This window comes from Hylaeus anthracinus, unplaced genomic scaffold, assembly GCF_026225885.1.
Source record: "Hylaeus anthracinus isolate JK02 unplaced genomic scaffold, UHH_iyHylAnth1.0_haploid 11978, whole genome shotgun sequence".
Taxonomy (NCBI): domain Eukaryota; kingdom Metazoa; phylum Arthropoda; class Insecta; order Hymenoptera; family Colletidae; genus Hylaeus; species Hylaeus anthracinus.
Genome location: NW_026534326.1, coordinates 818,410 through 838,394, shown reverse-complemented (window position 1 = coordinate 838,394; position 19,985 = coordinate 818,410). Strand labels below are relative to the sequence as shown.

General features: G+C 37.8%; 5 protein-coding genes across 7 annotated transcripts in view; 2 read left to right on the top strand and 3 right to left on the bottom strand.

The window, feature by feature from the left end:
- Window positions 1–702: 702 nt before the first annotated feature.
- Window positions 703–2,279, bottom strand: LOC128897105 (39S ribosomal protein L44, mitochondrial). Its single transcript, XM_054160792.1, has 5 exons — window positions 2,018–2,279; window positions 1,588–1,954; window positions 1,422–1,506; window positions 1,047–1,350; window positions 703–964 (listed from the first exon to the last, which is right to left on the bottom strand). The coding sequence occupies exons 1-5, from the start codon at window positions 2,076–2,078 to the stop codon at window positions 840–842; spliced, it is 942 nt and encodes a 313-aa protein (XP_054016767.1). The 5' UTR covers window positions 2,079–2,279; the 3' UTR covers window positions 703–839.
- A 137-nt stretch (window positions 2,280–2,416) lies between these two features.
- LOC128897104 (RNA-binding protein 42) lies at window positions 2,417–9,878 on the top strand. Of its 2 annotated transcripts, none has more exons than XM_054160790.1 (5): window positions 2,417–2,601; window positions 2,885–3,132; window positions 3,215–3,592; window positions 3,674–3,868; window positions 9,539–9,878. In XM_054160790.1, exons 1-5 carry the CDS (start codon window positions 2,561–2,563, stop codon window positions 9,661–9,663), a joined length of 987 nt encoding a protein of 328 aa, XP_054016765.1. In that variant the 5' UTR covers window positions 2,417–2,560; the 3' UTR covers window positions 9,664–9,878. The 2 variants fall into 2 exon arrangements, with proteins under 2 accessions (XP_054016765.1, XP_054016766.1); XM_054160791.1 differs by lacking the exon at window positions 9,539–9,878 and adding an exon at window positions 7,298–7,454.
- LOC128897107 (uncharacterized) lies at window positions 4,112–7,485 on the bottom strand. Its single transcript, XM_054160794.1, has 4 exons — window positions 7,351–7,485; window positions 4,777–5,119; window positions 4,483–4,706; window positions 4,112–4,408 (listed from the first exon to the last, which is right to left on the bottom strand). Exons 2-4 carry the CDS (start codon window positions 4,983–4,985, stop codon window positions 4,227–4,229), a joined length of 615 nt encoding a protein of 204 aa, XP_054016769.1. The 5' UTR covers window positions 4,986–5,119; window positions 7,351–7,485; the 3' UTR covers window positions 4,112–4,226.
- Window positions 9,879–9,880: 2 nt separating the features above from the next.
- LOC128897106 (radial spoke head 1 homolog) lies at window positions 9,881–12,316 on the top strand. The gene is made up of 6 exons (XM_054160793.1): window positions 9,881–10,258; window positions 10,677–10,896; window positions 10,951–11,177; window positions 11,264–11,374; window positions 11,483–11,629; window positions 12,146–12,316. Exons 1-6 carry the CDS (start codon window positions 10,205–10,207, stop codon window positions 12,299–12,301), a joined length of 915 nt encoding a protein of 304 aa, XP_054016768.1. The 5' UTR covers window positions 9,881–10,204; the 3' UTR covers window positions 12,302–12,316.
- Window positions 12,317–17,280: 4,964 nt separating this feature from the next.
- Window positions 17,281–19,985, bottom strand: part of LOC128896856 (beta-1,4-glucuronyltransferase 1-like) — a 15,529-nt gene continuing 12,824 nt past the window's right edge. For both annotated transcript variants that reach the window (XM_054160373.1, XM_054160374.1), the window contains exons 4-6: window positions 18,509–18,844; window positions 17,879–18,121; window positions 17,281–17,787 (exon numbers count right to left, since the gene is read on the bottom strand). In XM_054160373.1, the coding sequence (XP_054016348.1) occupies window positions 17,590–17,787; window positions 17,879–18,121; window positions 18,509–18,844 (777 nt within the window). In that variant the 3' untranslated portion in view covers window positions 17,281–17,589. The remainder of the gene's footprint in view (window positions 17,788–17,878; window positions 18,122–18,508; window positions 18,845–19,985) is intronic.

Below are 19,985 nucleotides of genomic sequence, written 5' to 3'. Positions count from 1 at the left end.
AGAGAGAGAGAGAGAGAGAGAGAACGAGTCAAAGTGCGAAAGAAACAGAGAGAACAAAGAGTGAGACAAATGTACAAAAGGAGAAACAAAAACAAAGAGGGAAAGAGAAAGAGGGAGAAGGCGGTAGAAGTGGCGGAAACTCGGAGCGGTGGAGTGCGGATGGGGACAAGGATGAACCACCTTAAAGGGGATAGCATGAATCATAAGTAATCAATATTATACCTGCGACCGATATAGAAAAATTTTGGGCGACATACAAGTGGCGAAATACTTTACATTTTTATTTCGGAATTTTAGTTCATTTCCGAGATATCCTAGCTACGTATATTTTTTGTAACAAAAGAAATCCGGAATGCTATCCAAAATGTTGCATTTCGATCTATTTGGACTCCTAGCATGTTTTTCTGACATAAATTCGTACGATATCCTTCCATCGTATCGCTTTCGTAATTACTTGTAATTTATTGTTGAGCGTACAAGCTAAACAAATATAAAAATAAAAGCAAATCAGTGGTTACGAAAATGTATTACTTATAGTCATGTTTAAAAGTAATTTTTCCGTTACTTATTTTCCTTGAATAAATTATTATTAATAAATATATCGTACTTGGAATTTTTCGAATCTTAATTAAGAATTCCCTTCGCCTAATTGCTCTATTTTTATAATAGAGTATATCTATACTAAAGCAACAACATGATACGTAGTGTGCAAGGTATAATTAAAGGGGGCTATATTTACATTATACAATTTTATATACGATCTTTGTTAATCTTGAATTGTAGTCTCGAATGATTACAATACAAATCACATCGATCATATTACATTTCGATATTTATTTTTAAATAGACAAATCTATTTTTTCGTTAAATCGTAATGGCTGACTCGAGTCCAAAAGACCGAACCTTTTGCATAATGCATTCATAGCAGCTACATCTTTTGCTTCGTTAATAGTTTGCCCAGATCCTAGAAACATTATTAGTAAACACAATGGTAACCGAGTTAACAATTGGAAAGTTTCAACTACCTTTTTAAAATAAATTTTTACCTGAACCTAAGAATTGTTTATTTGCATAAACCGCGATTTGATAAACTGCCAGTACGGTATTTGTTCCAGCATGTCTAATGATTCTTGGCTCTACAGGTGCTTTTATTTCGTTAGAGACGATATCGTTTAACATCTTAAATGGTTCTTTGGGGCACCATATTTCGGTCAAGTCTTTGTTTGCTAATCCTACTAATAGAAAATCTCGAACAAAAGTACTCGCACGATCGATATCGGCGCTTTCGGCAAGTGCTGCTACGAGTGCTAGAAATGTTTTAGCCAATGTTTCTTCTGCCACGGGATGCTCCTACGTAGTAAATACAAAAATTATAAATGTTATTATTATATTAACAATATAAAAATGTTGTGTATACAAACAGCTGTCAGAATAAGGTCCTTTGTTCCAATATGCAAAGATGCTGTAGCCAGAATTTCATTGGACATAAGGTAATCATGGAATGCTCTGAAATATAATTTCCATTAGATGGACTTGAAATACAGTTATTTCTTATATCAAGTTCAAACTCCCTATTTTTACACGTACATAATAGCAGATTCAGGAGCATGTGGGAGAGATTTACTCAAATACTTGAACGCAACTTCTGAAGTTATGTTTCTTCCTTTTTCAATTAAATCTTCGTTATGTTCTATATCGAGTTTAGGTTCTTCTATTCCAATTTCTTTTTGTTTTTTTTCTTCCTCGAAAATGTAAGACTTATGGATGAATGCTTTGTTTAATTTCTCTGTTTCAAATTTTTCTGACAGTCTCTGATTAAATGCATATATTTCCGAATCTCTATTCCACTCTATAAAATTACTTCGAATCGGTTCTGGTTGAGGAGGTAACCGTCTTTTTCTTCTGGTTAGGTCTTTGTAAGTTGCAGATACCCATCGATGAATGTACCTACAATCTACACTTGTAATTAATACATTATGCGATATTAAATAATACAAGTTTCAATTAACATATTTACCATTATAATATCCAGGTATTATTCTCACAAGATTATTGCAGCATAAACGTAACTTATTCATGTTTATTCCGTATATATATATAAAAAAAATGCAACTGTTTTATAAAATAATGATTCACTCTATGTTACGGATATCTGATGTATTGCGCCAATGTCGTTAGGATAATATAATGTTCACAATAATTAACAATTAACGACATTAAACAATTCGCATTTGTGCAAAATCAAAACAACATGATCACACGTGATAGGTTATTTACTAAAAATATAATTATTACCAACCGAATGTATCAACATACCCAGAGTGGTTATATCAAGTTTTTTTAACGCGTTTATATTGGTGCACCTCGTTCTTGGCGCCATTACAATTTCAGCCATTTTGCCTCTGATTTTGTTCCTGCTCCGATTCCGAGTTGAGTTTACTATAAATATGTAATTTACGTATTCCGGAGTTGCGTCTTATAATTAAATAGTTAGGTGGGGACTGTAATAAACGTAAACTTAAGTTATTGGAAAAGGTACAGAATAAAAAAAAGCGTCAAAATGGAGGAGAAACTTCGTCAAATGGAAGATGAAATGAACAGGTATCGTGTACTTATAAAACGTTGAAGTATTCTAACCTTTATGGACTTTTTATTTTGTTCCCTTACGATTTATGTATTTATTTCTTTTAATATACACCCGATTGCAACATTTACGTTTTCGAGATTGTCACATCGTTCGTAGTTTACACGGTAAATTATATTAAATGGCTCGTCTAATAAAAAGCAAATAAAGTAATACAAGTATAAAGGCAGGTAAACAAATCGTTAAAAGTTTGTTTGCAATTTGTAACTTATTATAATTAATTGTACGTAATTTTTTTAGATTCGAAGCTGAAATTGGTAGTCAGTTAGTCGCACCAATGGTAAGACCTGTAATCGGTGCAAATACGTACAATCAAGTAGCTAGACAATTGGAGCAGCATGAACTTCCAACTCCTGTTGTTGCTGCTGCTGCAGCTACCTTAGCTTTTCCATCGATGATTGGATTTCCACCTCCGCCGCCGCCGCCGCCACCACCACCTCCTCCACCACCGCCGCCAATGTTGATTCCACAACAAGTAGCAAGACAAGGTAAATGGTTTTAAAATAAGAATATATGAAAATTATACTTAATTGCTCTATATTTAAAACAAAGAAATGTTGTTTATTACAGGTACGGTTCCTTCTATTACAACATATTCGTCCCCTGCACAGATAAGTAATCCGTATTTACCAAACATGGTGGACTCGTGTTTAACTGCTACTCCAAAAACATATGAATCCACGTCGACACCAATGATACATCCAGAAATTATTGAACAGATTATCAATACAAAGATCCCTGAAGATGACAGCAAAAAGAAGCCAAAGGTGAAAGGTGTTAGTACAGCAGCAGAATTGGCGATTAGTCAAGGAAAGGCCAGTTCTATAATGGCGAACGCCAGCGCGGAAGAAACTCATCCTAAGGGAAAAGGAAAGAAAAATAAAAAAATCGTACGAATGGCGGGTGGACAGATATGGGAAGATCCTTCTCTGTTGGAGTGGGAAGAAGGTTATTAACGTTTTACTGTTTATATTATTTACGAGTCTTGTTTCGCTTTAAACATATTTTACGATTCTTTTTCGTGCGCAGATGACTTTCGAATATTCTGTGGAGACCTAGGAAACGATGTCACAGACGAGATGTTAGTGAGAGTTTTTGGCAAATATCCAAGTTTTCAAAGAGCCAAAGTAGTTAGAGATAAAAGAACAAACAAGACGAAGGGATTTGGATTCGTGTCCTTCAAGGATCCGCAAGATTTCATTAAAGCAATGAAGGAAATGAATGGTGAGTTGAACAATAATCGGCTATTACGATGACCTAGGATACGGTAAACTGGGATGTTTTATTCTACGTTCGAATACAAAGGGAAATAATTCCTAATTAACGATATTAAGTAAATATTATGCAGACTAGAAAAAGAAATGAAATAATATTTACAAAGTCGTATACAAATATAAACGGTAAATAGTTTCAAGGAATCATTGCCACAGTATTTTGGATACTTTTGCCGAAAAAATTATTCATAAATCTAGGTTTTATCAGAATATGCGACTTATGTAAAATTATCTAGAACTCAAAATTTCTGTTGATATAGTTTATGTACCAAAATTACGAGATCAATATTTCGAGTAATTAGTTTTCTTCAATTACCAAATGGACCCAGTCCATACGATATAAACAACTGCGGTATTATAGAATAATGTCTTCTTGGATGCGGTGGAGCTCCGTTGCGTAACGCGATCCGATAATTAGGATTACTTACAGATTGTACCGAAGTTTCAGCTGTTTTTTCCACCTGCTGCTGCTGCTGGTGCGGTGTGCCACCTTGAATTATAATAATGTACAGTTATGTTTATGGAGATAGTATACATGAAGATACTTGTTCGATGTTTTCTTACTGGCATAGTTATTCCGAAGGCTGTGTTGATTCATATATAAAACGGAAAAGGGCATTCCAGCAGCTCCTCTGCTACGAGCTAAATCCTTCTTCGACATTTCGTTTCCACTTTTTTTCGTAACTGTTGACAATTGAACTCTCTTATCCGCTGTTGGAACATTACCGCTCCACGACTCTATTATTGTATTTGGGTCCATATTCGATGCTTCTCTTCGAATTTGTATTCTAAAAACCACCAAGATGTAAGACGAAGCTCTGTCACATATCACACTGGAAAAACCAGGTAAATGGGTACCTAGGTAATGGTATTTCTTCTGGTACGATAGCAATGTTTTCTGGAACTTGTTGTACAGGTATCCATTCCCAGCAGTCTTCGTTGTGTGAACACGCAGTTGTGATTACAGCATCTAACTCATTCTGTTTCAGTGCATTCTTCAGATCGGTTAAAGGTACACCTTGACACGACACGAAGGTAAAGATCAAAATTACAACGCTGTGTAACATTTTCCTACGTTAATGTCTCGTTTAAATAGTTTCTCGTTCGATATCGGTTTCGTGTTCGCTCTACGTTTCTACTCGCGTGAAACGATTCGTAGTTTGAATACAGTGGCGTGTTGTTCCTTGTCTCTGCTTCGATTCTGAAAAGCATAAAATTCAAGTTGCGATACTTTTGGAAGAACGAGCGCAACCACGCTTTTAAAACGAGGAGCCCTGTTGCGAGTCTGAATGTTAAGGAAGCATTTAAAAAAAAAAAAAATGAAAAAAGAACGTCGGTGAATCGAAATTCCGTTCCGATGACACGACGATGATTATTAGGCAGCTTGATGACGGACAAACACGTTGTTTACGTTTTCGAGAAATCTCTGCAATGGGTACGACTATTTATACAACATTCTGCGCTAAAATTAGTACGACGATACTCCTACACTTGCCGATTTTAGTGACCACGGAATCAGGCTGTACTGGAAATAGATATTGTCGTTCTTTGACAACGAAAGTAGCGAGCAAACGAATCGATTACGGGTTGCTGAACCGTTTTTCTCTGGAAGTAACGTTCCTTCCTTTCAGCTTTCATATACAGTCGGTGTAAGTATTCGTACAAGAACCATTTCTTTTAAATTGGTTGCTGTACGAATACTTGTTACATTAACTGTAAAAGGTTTTCCAATAAGAATTTTGGATTTATATTTTCTTAATTATTTTAAATAAAACACAGACCCTTTCGGAAAACCGTTTACATTATGGATATGCGTATAAGATATACATATATACAGTGGGTGTAGAATGTATTCGTACACCACTCAATTTCCCAAAAAAACTTTTGTGTGAAATTGTAGTTTCTCAACTTCCTTTTTCATAATCAATGATATTTTACATATTCTCGAAAGTCTTTAAGATAGATGCAGTCCAAACAACATTTACTGGTTAATATAATTTGTGAAATTAACAAAAAGAATGGGAAAAGTGGGTAAAAGTATAGAAGCAATATGTATTTGTACGATTCTTATGGTGAACCATTTACAGCAGAGTTTTGTAACGTAAACACATTAGTTTATTGCTCCGTACGTATTAGAAAACGTCAAATTTCCAGTAAAGTACTTTTAAACAGTTGTGCGAATACTTATTGCTTCAACATTTCTATCGATTAATTGTTTCTTTTTCTTGTTAATTTCACAAATTATATTGACTAGTAAATGTTTTTTGGACTATATCTATCTTAGAAACACCCGAGAATATGTAGAATGTTATTGTTTATAAAAAATAAGTTGATAAATTACAATTCCACACAGTTTTTCTGGAAGTTGATCGGTGTACGAATACTTTCTACACCCACTGTATGTATATCCATATGTATACGTGTATTCAAATTATTGCAGAATACCGAGGTTCCCGTGGTTGATTTACATGTCTGCTCTGGAATTATTGCACAGTCTGCAAACCCACGACGTTCCTAATTAAAATGACATATTCCACGCTAGCAGGGAACAAAAACCATTCCCTCATTTCAAGTTTTTGTCACGTGTGGGATGTATTCTGTTCTTTTATCTCCATTGTTAACTACCGTTCGTGCACGTTAGTTACACATTGTACGTAGTAGTTGCATTTAAATCCAATGCTACATGGCTAAATTGATTCAAGAGACAGTCATCGTACAAAATACAAGAATCATTAGGGTAAATGAAAGATTACACGACTTTAAATTCTTGCAATTAACAGGAACACTTTCAGGGTTTCTAAGAAAAGTTGTACTTTTTAATTGTCAAACTCGTTGAATGAAATCTATTGAAACAAGTCCATAATTATCGAGGAAAATAATGTTCATCTCGTTATCGCATTGTTAATGAGTTCCAGGTGAATGCCAAGTTTGCGTTAATTCCACAGGGAAATTGATTATTGCTGGTGCTACACGGAACTTTCAATTTTCTCATTTCCGTTTGTCGATAGAAGCAACTACCCTGAAACGTCATTCTCAGCTGTACCCTTGGAGATGTTCGTTACATGTTTAATTGTTATTAAATTAATTTTTTGTATGAATTATTTTCAATAGAAGATTTCCATTGAAGCCTTTCCGGTCCCTTTGGAAGTTCAGCTGAATGGAACAGGTTTTGTCTTTAAGTTCATTAGAACATTGGAAAAATCTTTCAAATGTGATTTTAATACACCAAATGTAAGTATGTCTTCCATATGTAAAAAAAAAAAAACAATTGCAAGTCTTTGACAAAGTCAGTTTAATCACAGTCACTTCCCTAAGTGTATTCGTACACCCAAAAGTCTGTCAAAAATCATTTCAATGACTCGTGTATTTGAATTTCCAGTTACCCTAAGAGAATGTTAATCAACGAGAGAAAACGGAAGAGAAAAGACTCACCGTTGAAACACACGTGCCTGTTCGTTTGGTCGCCGCTGGTCGAGACTCCGTCGTTTATCGGCGCACGTCTACGTAGCACACGGACGTCCGTTCCCCGTCAGGGTGGCTGCGACGGAGTGCGTCGCGACGTCCTCCGTCCCGATACTCATTCAACAACCCCTACCACAGCCGTTCGTTCCCGTAACATCCCCACCTGACGACGAAGAGCCAACCGCGTGCCTTGATTTCCACTATCGGACGATCCTCCGTCGTTTTCATAACGGTGGTTCATTTATTTATCGCTGATAATATTCTCTGGCGTTCATGGTGGTCATTACGGTTCCGGTAGTCATCTTCTTTAACGTCCATCGTGGTCATTGTGCTCATTGTGGTCTCTGTATTCCTCCGTCGATCGCTTCTTCTAAACGAATCAGAGCCACACGAATTTCTGTGCGAGTCACGTTGACCACGCGGTGGGTGTGAAATACCGCGCATATTTCCGTCGACTTATTTATCGCACACCGAGGGGACACGTTCGATTACAAAATAAACATGTGGGTCGAGAAAGTATTTGCACGCTCGGTTTACTTCAGGATTCCTCTAAAGAAGCATCGCGTTAATACTGTATAATTCTTGTATCGCTTTTTCATACGCAAAATGTTCTGTAGTAATCATAAAGTAACTTTGTTTACACGTGTAATACTTTCCCGGGCCACTGTCAACATATTGCCCCTCTCAATGTGCTTGTACATCTCGCAAACTAGGCTGCGAGATTGGCAGCCAAACTTTCAGGGAACATTTCAGGGTCCTCCTTCCCTGTTTCGTTCTCATTTCATCCCCATTTCCGCGTGGGTTGCCGTCGTCTAATTCGAACCCAAGTCCACCTCGTCAAAGTAATCCTGCGAACCTTTCGACCTCGTCGCTTCCCCTTCAACCCTCTACTTCCGCTCCGCATCTCAGGATGCTTGCGACGAGATCGAATCTTTCCCGTTCTATTTAAGAAGTGCCCGATCGATCTCTGCTGGAACTTTGTTAATCGAAACTACACCGAAAGGGACATTTTCAGGGAACGTATAGCGTTAGTCGTAAGTGGACGATGTTAGCAACAGGTGGTCAGCGACAAGTAGACGACATTAGCAACAAATAGTCAGCGTCAGCGACGAGTGGCGCGACGAGAATTCGGTCGGATGCAACAAGTAGTTTTAAAGCGCGTAGCAACGAACGGCCGTGTGAATTGTACGCCTTCGAGAACCGAAAAAGCGTTCGCGGAATTTAGAGAAGAATTCGCGAGTGGGTAGTCGAGACGATGACTCGTATCGATATTTTTTTTATTATTACTATTATTGACGACACGACTGTCTAACGGATAACGGTTTTGCGTATTGATTTATTTCGCGAGGTATATCGAGGTGAACTCGCAGAAATGATGAATCTTTGAACGGATATATGAGTGATTGTTTGAGGTACCTGACTCCGACGTTCCTCGTCGTCCCAGGTGTAACCTTGCGATTCATATTGACCAAAAATTACCCAACTGATCCGCGACTTCACCTTCGCTAACGTAATAATATAATAATACAGTTTGTAATTGATACAATAATGTAGTAGGAATTTTTGTTCTATTTTTCTTAGAAGCGAAACAATTAATTCGATATTAATAGTTGTTTAATACTCGCAATGGTTTAATAGCGTTCCGTGAAAACGCATTATCCATTCTTTATGTGTAAAATACGCCACTCGCTTCCACGTTAATGGAATTGCAAATAAGATCTATCCTGTTAGCTTTTGCATTAACGCTCGGGAAGTTTCTTCCCGTTCGGTTGACCACGCGAAAGGATACAGCCGTTTTATCCCGATAAGAGGCTTCCGAATCGCGCTCACCTCGTAACGGTCGCATAAAGACGGTAATTTGTTTCTTGTGAAAACCACTCGTAGCTGCGTTTATTTGTCTTTCTTCCTTCATCCGGGATGTATCGATTCCTGTGTGCACAAATGGACGCCGTCCGATAAAAATGACCCTCCTGTGCTGTCTGGTATAACAATTGTTACGATTTAACTACAGATTCATCGTTTGATATTATTACATTGTCCTGTTTTCTTAAAAAATTCCCAAATAGACGCCACGATAATCTTGCCCATGGGGCCAGTATTGTTAAAACCGGCACTGGACGACATGGAACAACTTAATTCAACGTAATTGTGTTTTCAGGGCGATACGTGGGCTCCCGTCCTATAAAGCTGCGCAAGAGCTCCTGGAAGCAAAGGAATCTGGAGACGGTGAGGAAGAAAGAAAAGGAGAAACAGGCTCTAATTGGTTTGTTGACCGGCCGGTGACGTGACTTCGTTCCTTCCCTCATCCACGTTCCATGGATCGTACACCTGCGTTTGTTAATTTGATTGAAACAGTAGCCAGGAAGCTTTTTTTTTTCATTACACTAAGGAATAGTCTAGGAGAAAAAGAATCATAATTGTAAGTGGACCGTGGATGTTTATGCACTTATGGCAAGCGAAGAAATGTATAAAATATCAAGAATGAAATACGTGTTACACAGTTTAGAAGATTAGATAGATTTGCGTAAACATCCACGATCTGATCATGTTGAATGAATTAAAAATTTCGGTATTTAAGAAACGAACTTTCCACCAGCAACGACTCAAAATTGTACATTTCCCCACTTTATAACTAGTCCCTGGGTCGATGCGTAAATTGTACGAAAGTAAAATTTGTCTATTCGATGTAATCGAGTTGTTACTGCATACCACTTATCTACACGACGAGTATCTATAGTATCTAATTATCTATAGTATCGATTATGCGATATTCATTTTATTCCAACGTAAAATGGAGTAAAGCGTGCCGGTGTCCGGAATAAAAATGTATCCAGCGACCTTAGGCGAACGCGGCGAAGAAGAAGCGAATCCCCTCGGGGTTTGTATTTCTCTTTCATGTTAAGAAACAATCATCGCGACTATCCGAGTTCGAGGTCGTCCCGCGAAAGGGAAAAATTTAACGGCGTGCTTTAATTATGAAAGTGAGATTTAATCCTACTGTGAAAGCGTCGAAGCTTGCGACTTTGAGAACGTGGAAATATATTTGCAACGGCTAGTCGAATACATTTTTCAGGTCACCTGGCTTCTGAAGCGCAAAAAGAGAATGTGAAAAAGGATAATTAAACATTGTTTGTTCGCTTCTTGCATAAACGTGTAATTTCTAGTTACGGTACTTAGAACTAGGCCAAGTCGCGATAGAATTTTCAAATCTTATTGTAAAAAATGTAATTAGTTAATTTAGATACGTATAGATGTACCAGTGTATTCTTTGGGTAAAAATGATAAATTAATTGCAGGTTTACGAAGGCGAAAGGAACGACAGGGGCGAGAGACACGGATATGGAAAAGCTTTGCTTCCAAATGGCGACGTGTACGTCGGTCGGTATTGCAAGGGGTTGAGGCACGGCAAAGGGCTTTACGTGTTCAAAATCGGTGCTCGATACGACGGCGAATGGAGACAGAGCTTCAAGTATGGCCAAGGAACCTTTTGGTATCCCGATGGAACGCGATACGAGGGTACGAAATCATGGCACACAAAAATAAAGGATAAACGAGTGGATTTTTTTACAGGAGAGTGGAGACGCGACACGAAATATGGTTTCGGCGTGTACTATTACGCGAATGGTGACATCTACGAAGGTTCGTGGAAGAAGAATTTTCGACACGGCATGGGCTCTTATCTCTACGCCGATACGAACACCAAATTCATGGGTACATGGATCGTGGATCGTATGCAAGGACCCGGCCAATTGATCCATCCTCGACATCGCTTTCACGGATTCTGGGAATTAAATTTAGTAATTAATATTGCCACGGGAAACTAACTAACGAACTAACTTCGCTTCGGATAAATATACCGTGCGAGTAAGACAGTTATTTACAGCCTTATGGTCGCGGATGCTTCACTTTTGAAAATGCTTGCATGCAACACGGTCACTACGTTCATGTCAATGATCCGGAAGTCGTCGAGACGACACAGGTGGAAACTATCGATGTGAGAATTATGTTCTAATAGCAATCTGTTCTTAGTAATTAATCTAATTCCCGATTGTATATATATATATATATATATATAAACGAAAAGATTTCATTTTGAATGTAGGAGAGGCCAACGGAGGAGAAAAGTGAAGCACAACCACTGAAACCGTCACCTTTGAAGAAAGGAGTTATTCCGTTATGGCGCGCGCGTTGCATTACGCCGTATAATCCTGATCTGTTACCACCAGAGCCGGTTCCTTTACAGGAAGAGGTAATGATACGTACAACGAATGAACGGCACTCGATTTTTATCAAAGTCTGTCTAATCCGATGTCAGTAATTCTTTTTTCATAGTTGAAGATTTATATATCTAACTATTATTATCATCTTGTAAAATGTATACTAAAACGTGCGATTGTTATCGACAATCCACCGAAAACAGGAAGTACTTGACGTCGGTTAGCGTCTGAAATAAATATCGGAAAGCTATCCGGCGATATCCGGTTTCCCTGTTGAACGGATTCGAATGTCCAGAACGTTAAGGAAAATGGAAGTAGACGAGACGAGCGGTCTAAATTGATTGCTTGCGGTTTAACGAGCACTTCCGGTAGCTTCCATTTCCATCTGACAGAGTCGAAACTCTGTATTCAATAATAAAATTACAATATCCGTATCCGAATCTCTTTTCAATTTTGTAGAAAACGTCCTTTGAAATCCTGTTCTATTAATTATACGTTACAGTTATAATAATCAATTATCGAATCTCTTTATTATTCTCTGTTTTCAGGTGTCACTGGACTCCATAGTAGATAAATGTTCAGAAGAGTTGTCGGAAAGGGAACAATACTTGAAATATCCAGGGGAGTATCGCGGAGAAGAAGAGGAGTATTACGAAGAGATCGATCATGTTAGACCATCCATTGAAACAATTCAAGAGAAATAAAGCAGTATAAAATAATAAACTCTTTTCGTGTCCTATTGATCTTTCGTTAACCTTCTACTAACTTCACCAAGTGTACAATGTAGAAAGGGTCGATGGAAACAACTAATAACAACTTAAATAAATCCAATAGGTCCCAAATTAGGGAAATTAGAAATGCGAAGAAGCATCAAAGTTGCTATTCGACATTCATTCGTTCATTTATTTAAAGTGCGTAACTTGTTATACAAAGTTATTGCACTACTGCTTATTTAGTACTAGCTTATTTCCATTCTTTTTATCATGGTCTTATACGACTCCTGTATTGTTTTAATACTGTTAGAGAACTCATGTTGGGAGTCAGGAGATGTTAGGAGACTTGTAGATGGTTAGAGAAATAATCCGTAGCCTTTAAAAGTTACTTAAACGATCCTTATATTTCTATCCTGTTATTTGGAAAAATACAATTTTACATATTTACAGCGATAGAGTTAAGGTCAGATTTTTGTATGCGATCGCACAGTATATAATTTATAGGCATTTTTACAATTATACTGAGCTCATACATATACTTTTCAAAGATACAACATTGCTTGTATTTTTTCCAACAAAGAAAATCCTTATTTATACAATATACATAATCGATGTACAGCCTAAATACCGATCTAATTTATACCAGTAATGGATACTTTCTTTTCGTTTTAAACAATCACTTTATTGCGAATGTGTTCATAATAGATCATGATAACATGAATTGTTATAAATGACAGAATACTGTTTTTTTTTTTTCTTTTCTTTTCTTTACAAGATGTTGGATCATCATAAATATTTTTATACAATTGAACACAAAGTGCCTTGTTTGTTTATGCATGATTATTTTAACACGGACACAAATGGAGTATTCAAAATTTATAAAACTTATGCATATGTTCTCGTGAAATAATAATACTGCAATTTGTAAACCTAAGATTTATTTGTGTTTTTCTGTTTTCAACCGACAAGTTGATAGATGTTCTAAGAACACGGTTAAAAGTTTCTTTACAGGGATTGAACTAACGTGATTTTGGGAAATTATTTAAATTGCAAGTTACCAGGCAAATGCTACGGAGTCAAAACTCTTTTCAAATATAAAATTCACAACGAATTTGAGTAACGACAGAATCTTGGATGCCCGCGAACGTTAATTATCCAAATAGTATTTACAATACGTACAATCGTAATGGGTTTTTTTATTCATTCTTTTCCATAAAAGTTTGTAATCCTTTTGCAGTCTAGCACTTACTTACTTCCATCAAAGTGCTCAGTCGTGAAAGATATACTAAGCGATACAAATTGAATTCTTTGAAACTTAAATTGTTATCAGAGACCAAATCCAACAGAGACGTTGGCTTATTCGAAACGCTTCTCCTCCTTTTCTTTATTACGAAATGTATATCGTAACTAAACCTGATTTTATACAACAGATTCATCGACATGAAAAATACAACAATAAAAATGAATCTCGAGGTGTTGTAAATCGGTGTAAAATATTTTATTGAAAAGAATGAATTACAGAATCGAGGTACATTATAGAGTTTGAAAGTTTCAGTTAAATCATCTATTGTACCTAAAGCAAATGTGTAAAGAAATTCATGAATTATACAATTCAGAGTTTAAAAATGTGACCAACGAGAAAATTGATTACGTTGATAGTGTAATTCATTTTTTTTTTTTTTCAATATCGAATTCTTCACAGATTTATTACACCCTGAAAAATACTCGTTCTTACGATTAACTCTGTATAATCGAGTCAGTTTCTTAACGTGTTATCATCAGATCAAACATGCTGCTCACAAACACCCATACATACCCATTGAGACAAAGACGATAAGGCACAGAATACACATTATTATTTACGAGCAATCATTACACGCAGTTGCACAGCCCCGACAAATTAAAAGTGAAGGCAAGAGGATTAAAGGAACTTATGCTGTGAAAGAATTCAGTTTCGAGACAAAAACGCTATCCACATAAACACTATTCAGTATTTCCGTACATGAAAATATTGTCGCTTGCATGTTTCATTTCCACATTGTATAGACATTTTAATAATCTATCTACACGTTATAATTGTAGCTTATCGATTAATCGTGTCTCATTGTTTTTACTTAAGGTACGTTAAGGATGCCAACGGAAAACAAAGAACGCTCTCCTCTCGAGGGTAAAGAACTAAATGTTCTTTTAATATTTTCATATATGGATTACGACAAATAATGTTTCGTACTTCTACAATTATAAATTACTTTTTGTTCTGTCATCGTCGTACGATAAACGAAATCTTCTTTAAAGTTTCGTTACGGTGATACAATTTCTCTCGAATGGAGACAGTCTATCAACATTTCAAGTCTACGAACATCGAACGAAATGTGAATAGCAAAAATGAAATTTTCTCCACCGTAATTGTGACATACTTATATATAATAAACAATTGTTATGTACCGGCGTAAAACGTCCAAGTGTTTTACAGCTAGTAAAGCATAATTACAGAAGTAGTAATTAGTTTGTGCCCTAGGGTTTATCACAACAAAATTGAGTCACCATTTTGCTTTCGCCAAAATACACTCAACGATAGTTCGCTATATAGTTCTCCAAGTCTTATTATCGTGATAGTATGTACACCTGTGGGGCCGTTTAACGTTTCTCGGGCTGGCGATAAAAAAAATATTGTGAATATACGTATATATGTATGTATATGATATATTAATTTATAAATGTGTGCATCGTACACGCACCGTTTCGAGTATTCGTAACCAAACAAATCGTTTAATTCTTTGGAAAAATTCAAATCTGGCACATACCGTAAGGAAAAATTTAGATATCTGACTCTGACGATTTTTGTTGACTTGTAAGAGTTCTCTCGACACATTCATCACGTTGTCTCGTTCGTTTACTGTCGTGTTCTGTTTGACGCTTTCACTATTTCAATATTACATTCCATACAACTTTTCCAAGGTAGAAGCGATTCACTTTTTGAAAATATGGACAAATCATACCGAAGAGAAATATGATATTTCACGGTAGAAAATACAAAGGTCTGTTAATCATCGTCGAACATCTCAGGACAGTACGCTTATTATTTTAGAACGTCGAAACTCACATTTAGTCCCTAATTAATCCGTGTAAAATAGTAACAGTTACGTAATGCTTATAATTATGCTTACGGATGTACAGCTATGTACGCGTTCATACATAGTTTAAGATCCGAGGAGAGATCTCGAGTCGATCGTATGATACGAGAAATTGTCATTGTATAATAAATCTCTCACGTATGAGTTTTAGCTCGTCGACATTTAAACGCGTTTAACCCATATTTCTTTTCTACCAATTGTCAAGAAAAAGTATTCGTACATAACACGTACAAGAATACGAAATACTTCATGTTGTAAACATTTCGCGGGAAACGATACAAAATATAATTACACACGTTCTCAGTCAGAGATGGAGAAAATTTCATTCGAATACCTTTATTCGTTATTCGAAATTTTCACGTAGATAAGAATTTTACCCATCTCTGTTCTCGATTAGATTCATTGCAAGACTTCCGTTTTCTCACGCAAATGCGTAGAAAAGAACTTTCTATCTCCGATCACTATCACTTGGAAGCACCAATTCTCTTCGACAGGAATAAAAATTAAGAGCGTAAAGAAACGCGTGAATCTTAACAAGTTATATTAATTAAAGGATCATTTAAACAACTAATGACTCGATATTTATTAATTGAATGTTTTTAGGATATACTGCCCTAGTAAATTGTTATCAAACGTTCCTCAGTCTTGGAGAGTAAAATGTTTCTTGATTCGTAAAGTCTCTGTTTGATTTCTTCCAATGCGTTTGTCGAAGAACATAAGCGAAGAAAAAAGAACGAATTTTTAAGTACTCGGGGTAAATCGAAGAAAATTTTCGCGTGTAACAATGTTGCGATGCAATGTTCGTGTCTTGCAAGAAACTTTACGTCCACGCCACTCTACGCACATTATTTTTCAGTACTTATGCGTGCATTTGGTTTCACATTGTTTCAACTAGAATGCATAAGATCGTGGATTCGTAAATGCGTTAGATTAAAACAAAGTCAGCTACGCGTGAATCATGCTTTTTCTAACTTGAACAAAAAAAAAAAAAAAAGAGATATACACAGCGGTGAGGTAAATAATAAATGGTATTCTGCTCTCGGCACTAGTTATGCGTCGGGGAATCATAAATACATTCCTATAAAAGTAAAGGAACCAAAATCGTTTAACCGAAGCGTAGAATCTGTTTACTGCTCGAACCAATTAGAAAAATGTATACCGAAACGAGATAGCCAATATCCTCGTTACTCGTGTCGTATAAATGAAACGTTCGATAAAAAATATCCGTAGAACGTACAGTATTTTCATTCCGGGTGTTTGGTTTATTTAATCGTAACTACTTTGAGCAGCTTTTACCATTTTGGCATACTTTTGCACGCGTACTTGCGCGCGGTAATGCAACGTTCCGTCCCTTTCTCCTGTTCACAAAAATGTGCAACAGCGGGGGGAAAACGTGGAATGAGATAAAATGCACACGGATGAAAACTACAAAAATCTTGTAGACGTACAGACAGAGATGAACATATTCGAACGGATCGTGCGACTGGAATACACATAAAACAACGAACGTACAACGAACGGTCTGATCGAATTCCGTGTTGCTCGAACAACAGACATCTACTTGTATCTTATATTCGCTGATGCTGTTAAATAGTAGACACTCGTATCAGCGAATACAAATTAGTACGATTCGAATAGATTGCCGTATACAGTTTTCATCGGTTATCCGTTAGACCCATCTCTGCCTATGTACGGGTATATACGAGGCACCACTTTAAACGATAATATGTACAACCATACTCCCTAACGCGTCTCGGGTGAAAAATATGTATAAGGTTCTTTCTTTCATTGTGACCAACAATCACACCTGCACACCAAGTTCCAACGCACTTAGTTCCAACGCTATTTCATCCTCCAGGAATGAGAAACAACGATGCCGATGCGTAAGTCGTCGCCAGGAAAAGGGGCGAGACTGTCTACCTACACTCTTCAGGATTCTCTGGACAGTTTGACTGAAGGGCGTTATCCGAAGCATATCTGAAGTCACTCGCCTGTTAGAGGCTTCGAATAAAACGTTAAAGAAACGAAACTTTGTTGCGTTGCAAGTCCACTGATCTTTCGTCTGAACGTCGAGGACGATCTCAGATGCTGCCATTTCGCAGAAGGACACCTGTGGAGCACGCGTCGCGCTCTGTTCTCCACGGGCTACACGGCACAACCCTTCCTAGTTCCGTAAAGGATCTTCAATTCCGGTATGATTATCTTCTTGATCAGCGCGTTCGTCTTCGCGGTGAGCATCTCCCGGTGAGCATCCTTCTTGAAGATCTTGATGCCCGGACGATGGACTAGGAACGCGTTGTCCAGGATCAGGAAGTCGTAGTCGAGAACGCACAGCGCGTAACCCTGAAACGGAAAAGTTTCAATACAACGTCCATCGAGGAGACCTTGAGGGATTAGCGGTGGATCCTCTTAGCATTGGATGTTTCATTCGTACCTGGGTCATTTTGTCGCTCTTCCCTTCCCAGCTGAGCCTCTCGTCGTACAATGGGTCGTTATTGGTCCCAATGAAAATGGGCTCCCAGTGAACAAAGGTCCCGGTCCTTTTGCCGACGTGGAACACGTGGAGATCTTCGGTCTCCGGCGCCTCCTGCCATTCTTTGCTTCGTGGAACGTTGTGGCAACCGGAACACAATTTTTTGTGGAAAGGAATGGCGGTGCCAGCCTTCAGCATTTGAACCTGAGAAACGCATAGGCTCGGTTACTTATATATCTCGTTTAATAGAATGAAATTGATAGCGAATAACTACAGAAAAATTGTATACAACGCGACGTGCAATGCGACTAAAGGTATGTACTGGAAATACATGAGGAAAATCGAGTCCACGTTAAACAGTAAAACGAAGGTACGCTATTCGCCGATTGAACGTGGTATTTTATAGAACCGCGGTCAGTGGCGAGACCGCGCTTCCTGGCAACGGCACACTAATTGTACGCATCAAGGTCCACGGTCAAAGGAAGCGGCATTGATTAAACGACCCTCGCGTCGGTGTCGTCTAACGTATCGTCGGATATTGTGCCAGATAGTAATAACCAACGAGTACAATGAATGAACCCGCGGTCTTACCAAGTGCGTTTTGTTATTCGGTGGTTGATTCTTTTCGTCCACCTCGAAGATGGAGAGTACAAAAACTTTCGGATTAGGCTTGTAAAGGGCCGGTTGATCCTTTCTGGTGATCATCTCGAGGAACTTTGCAGGCAAATTGGGATTCGGATAGAGCTCGATGTCGCTGGCGAATACGTAGAACGTCGGTGCGGACTCTCTGGCGATGTTACGGCCAACGTTCACGGGGTACAGCAGCTTCTTCTCGTTTTTGTACATCTTCGAAAGCGTGACGTTAACCCACGGTGGCCCCAGCGTGCAGTTGTACGTATCGGACGCAACTTTCTCGGATGGCGGTACCTGTATGCAACAAATTGAGCAAACCGTCAATTCTCGCAGACACTTGAGGAAAATTGTCGATGCTAAGGGTGAACGGTAAGTAAACAGTCTAACTGTAGCACGCCTAGCAAGACCGTACGATTACGCGATGCAAGAAATTACCAACGCAATTGCATTTGCTAATCCACACACGCCAATTTCACGCCGTAATTATACTGCACGTAGACGGTGCATCATTCTCAGGTACGCTCCTCGTTTAAAAAGTGAAATTACGTATGTGGAGCAGAACTGAATAAGCGGATACACCGTGTCGGTTGCTAACTGGTTCTTGTATCCGATTAATAATACTTTCTCAACCTCTTTCGTTATCGTCGACTTTTAAAAACACCCTTGTCAATGGATGCTGAATCGTGCTTCGAGTACTTGATACTTTCTTCTAGATTCACGTCAGCCAAGCGGACTGCTCAAGGACTAAAATTGCCTATTCCGTTTCTCTTTTTATCGCGTTTCTTACGCCGAAGGCTTTTGCATCAAGAAACGGGAATTTCAGTCTATCAGTGCAGGATTACTCAACGCGATAACATTTTACAAAACCAATGTCAACTTGGGACTTATGTCGTCTCGTGTGTGTTCAGTCATTCAGACGCAATCATAAGTATATTTAAACGGCCAATATTTATGAAGATAGATTAAACTTTCTGGAAAGCGTGTCGTTATCTGTGTAGGTATCTACTTATATACATACATACATACATACATGCATACATACATACATACATACATACATACATTTTAGCGTTTTACACTTCTATCATGTATTATTACGAATTTGGTTAGATACGACTACTCGTATCTTCATTTATTTACCGTAATTTAATCAACGAGTGACAGACGTACAGTCGTCTACCCCTTATACATACATTAGCCAGACGACAAATTTATTCTTTGAATGAATTAAACTTCAGGAATGTGAGTATCGCTTATGCAGCATTACACATTGAGAGTTTCAAGTAGCCACCGGTTGCCCCATCGTGGAACGCAATTATTTGTACAGGTGATATTTGCACAGAGTAAGAGCGCACGAGTTTCTACTCTGCTGACCAAGGAATTCCAATTCTTGAACCCTTTACTTGCTGAATTTCTCAAAAGTTTCTTTTAAATC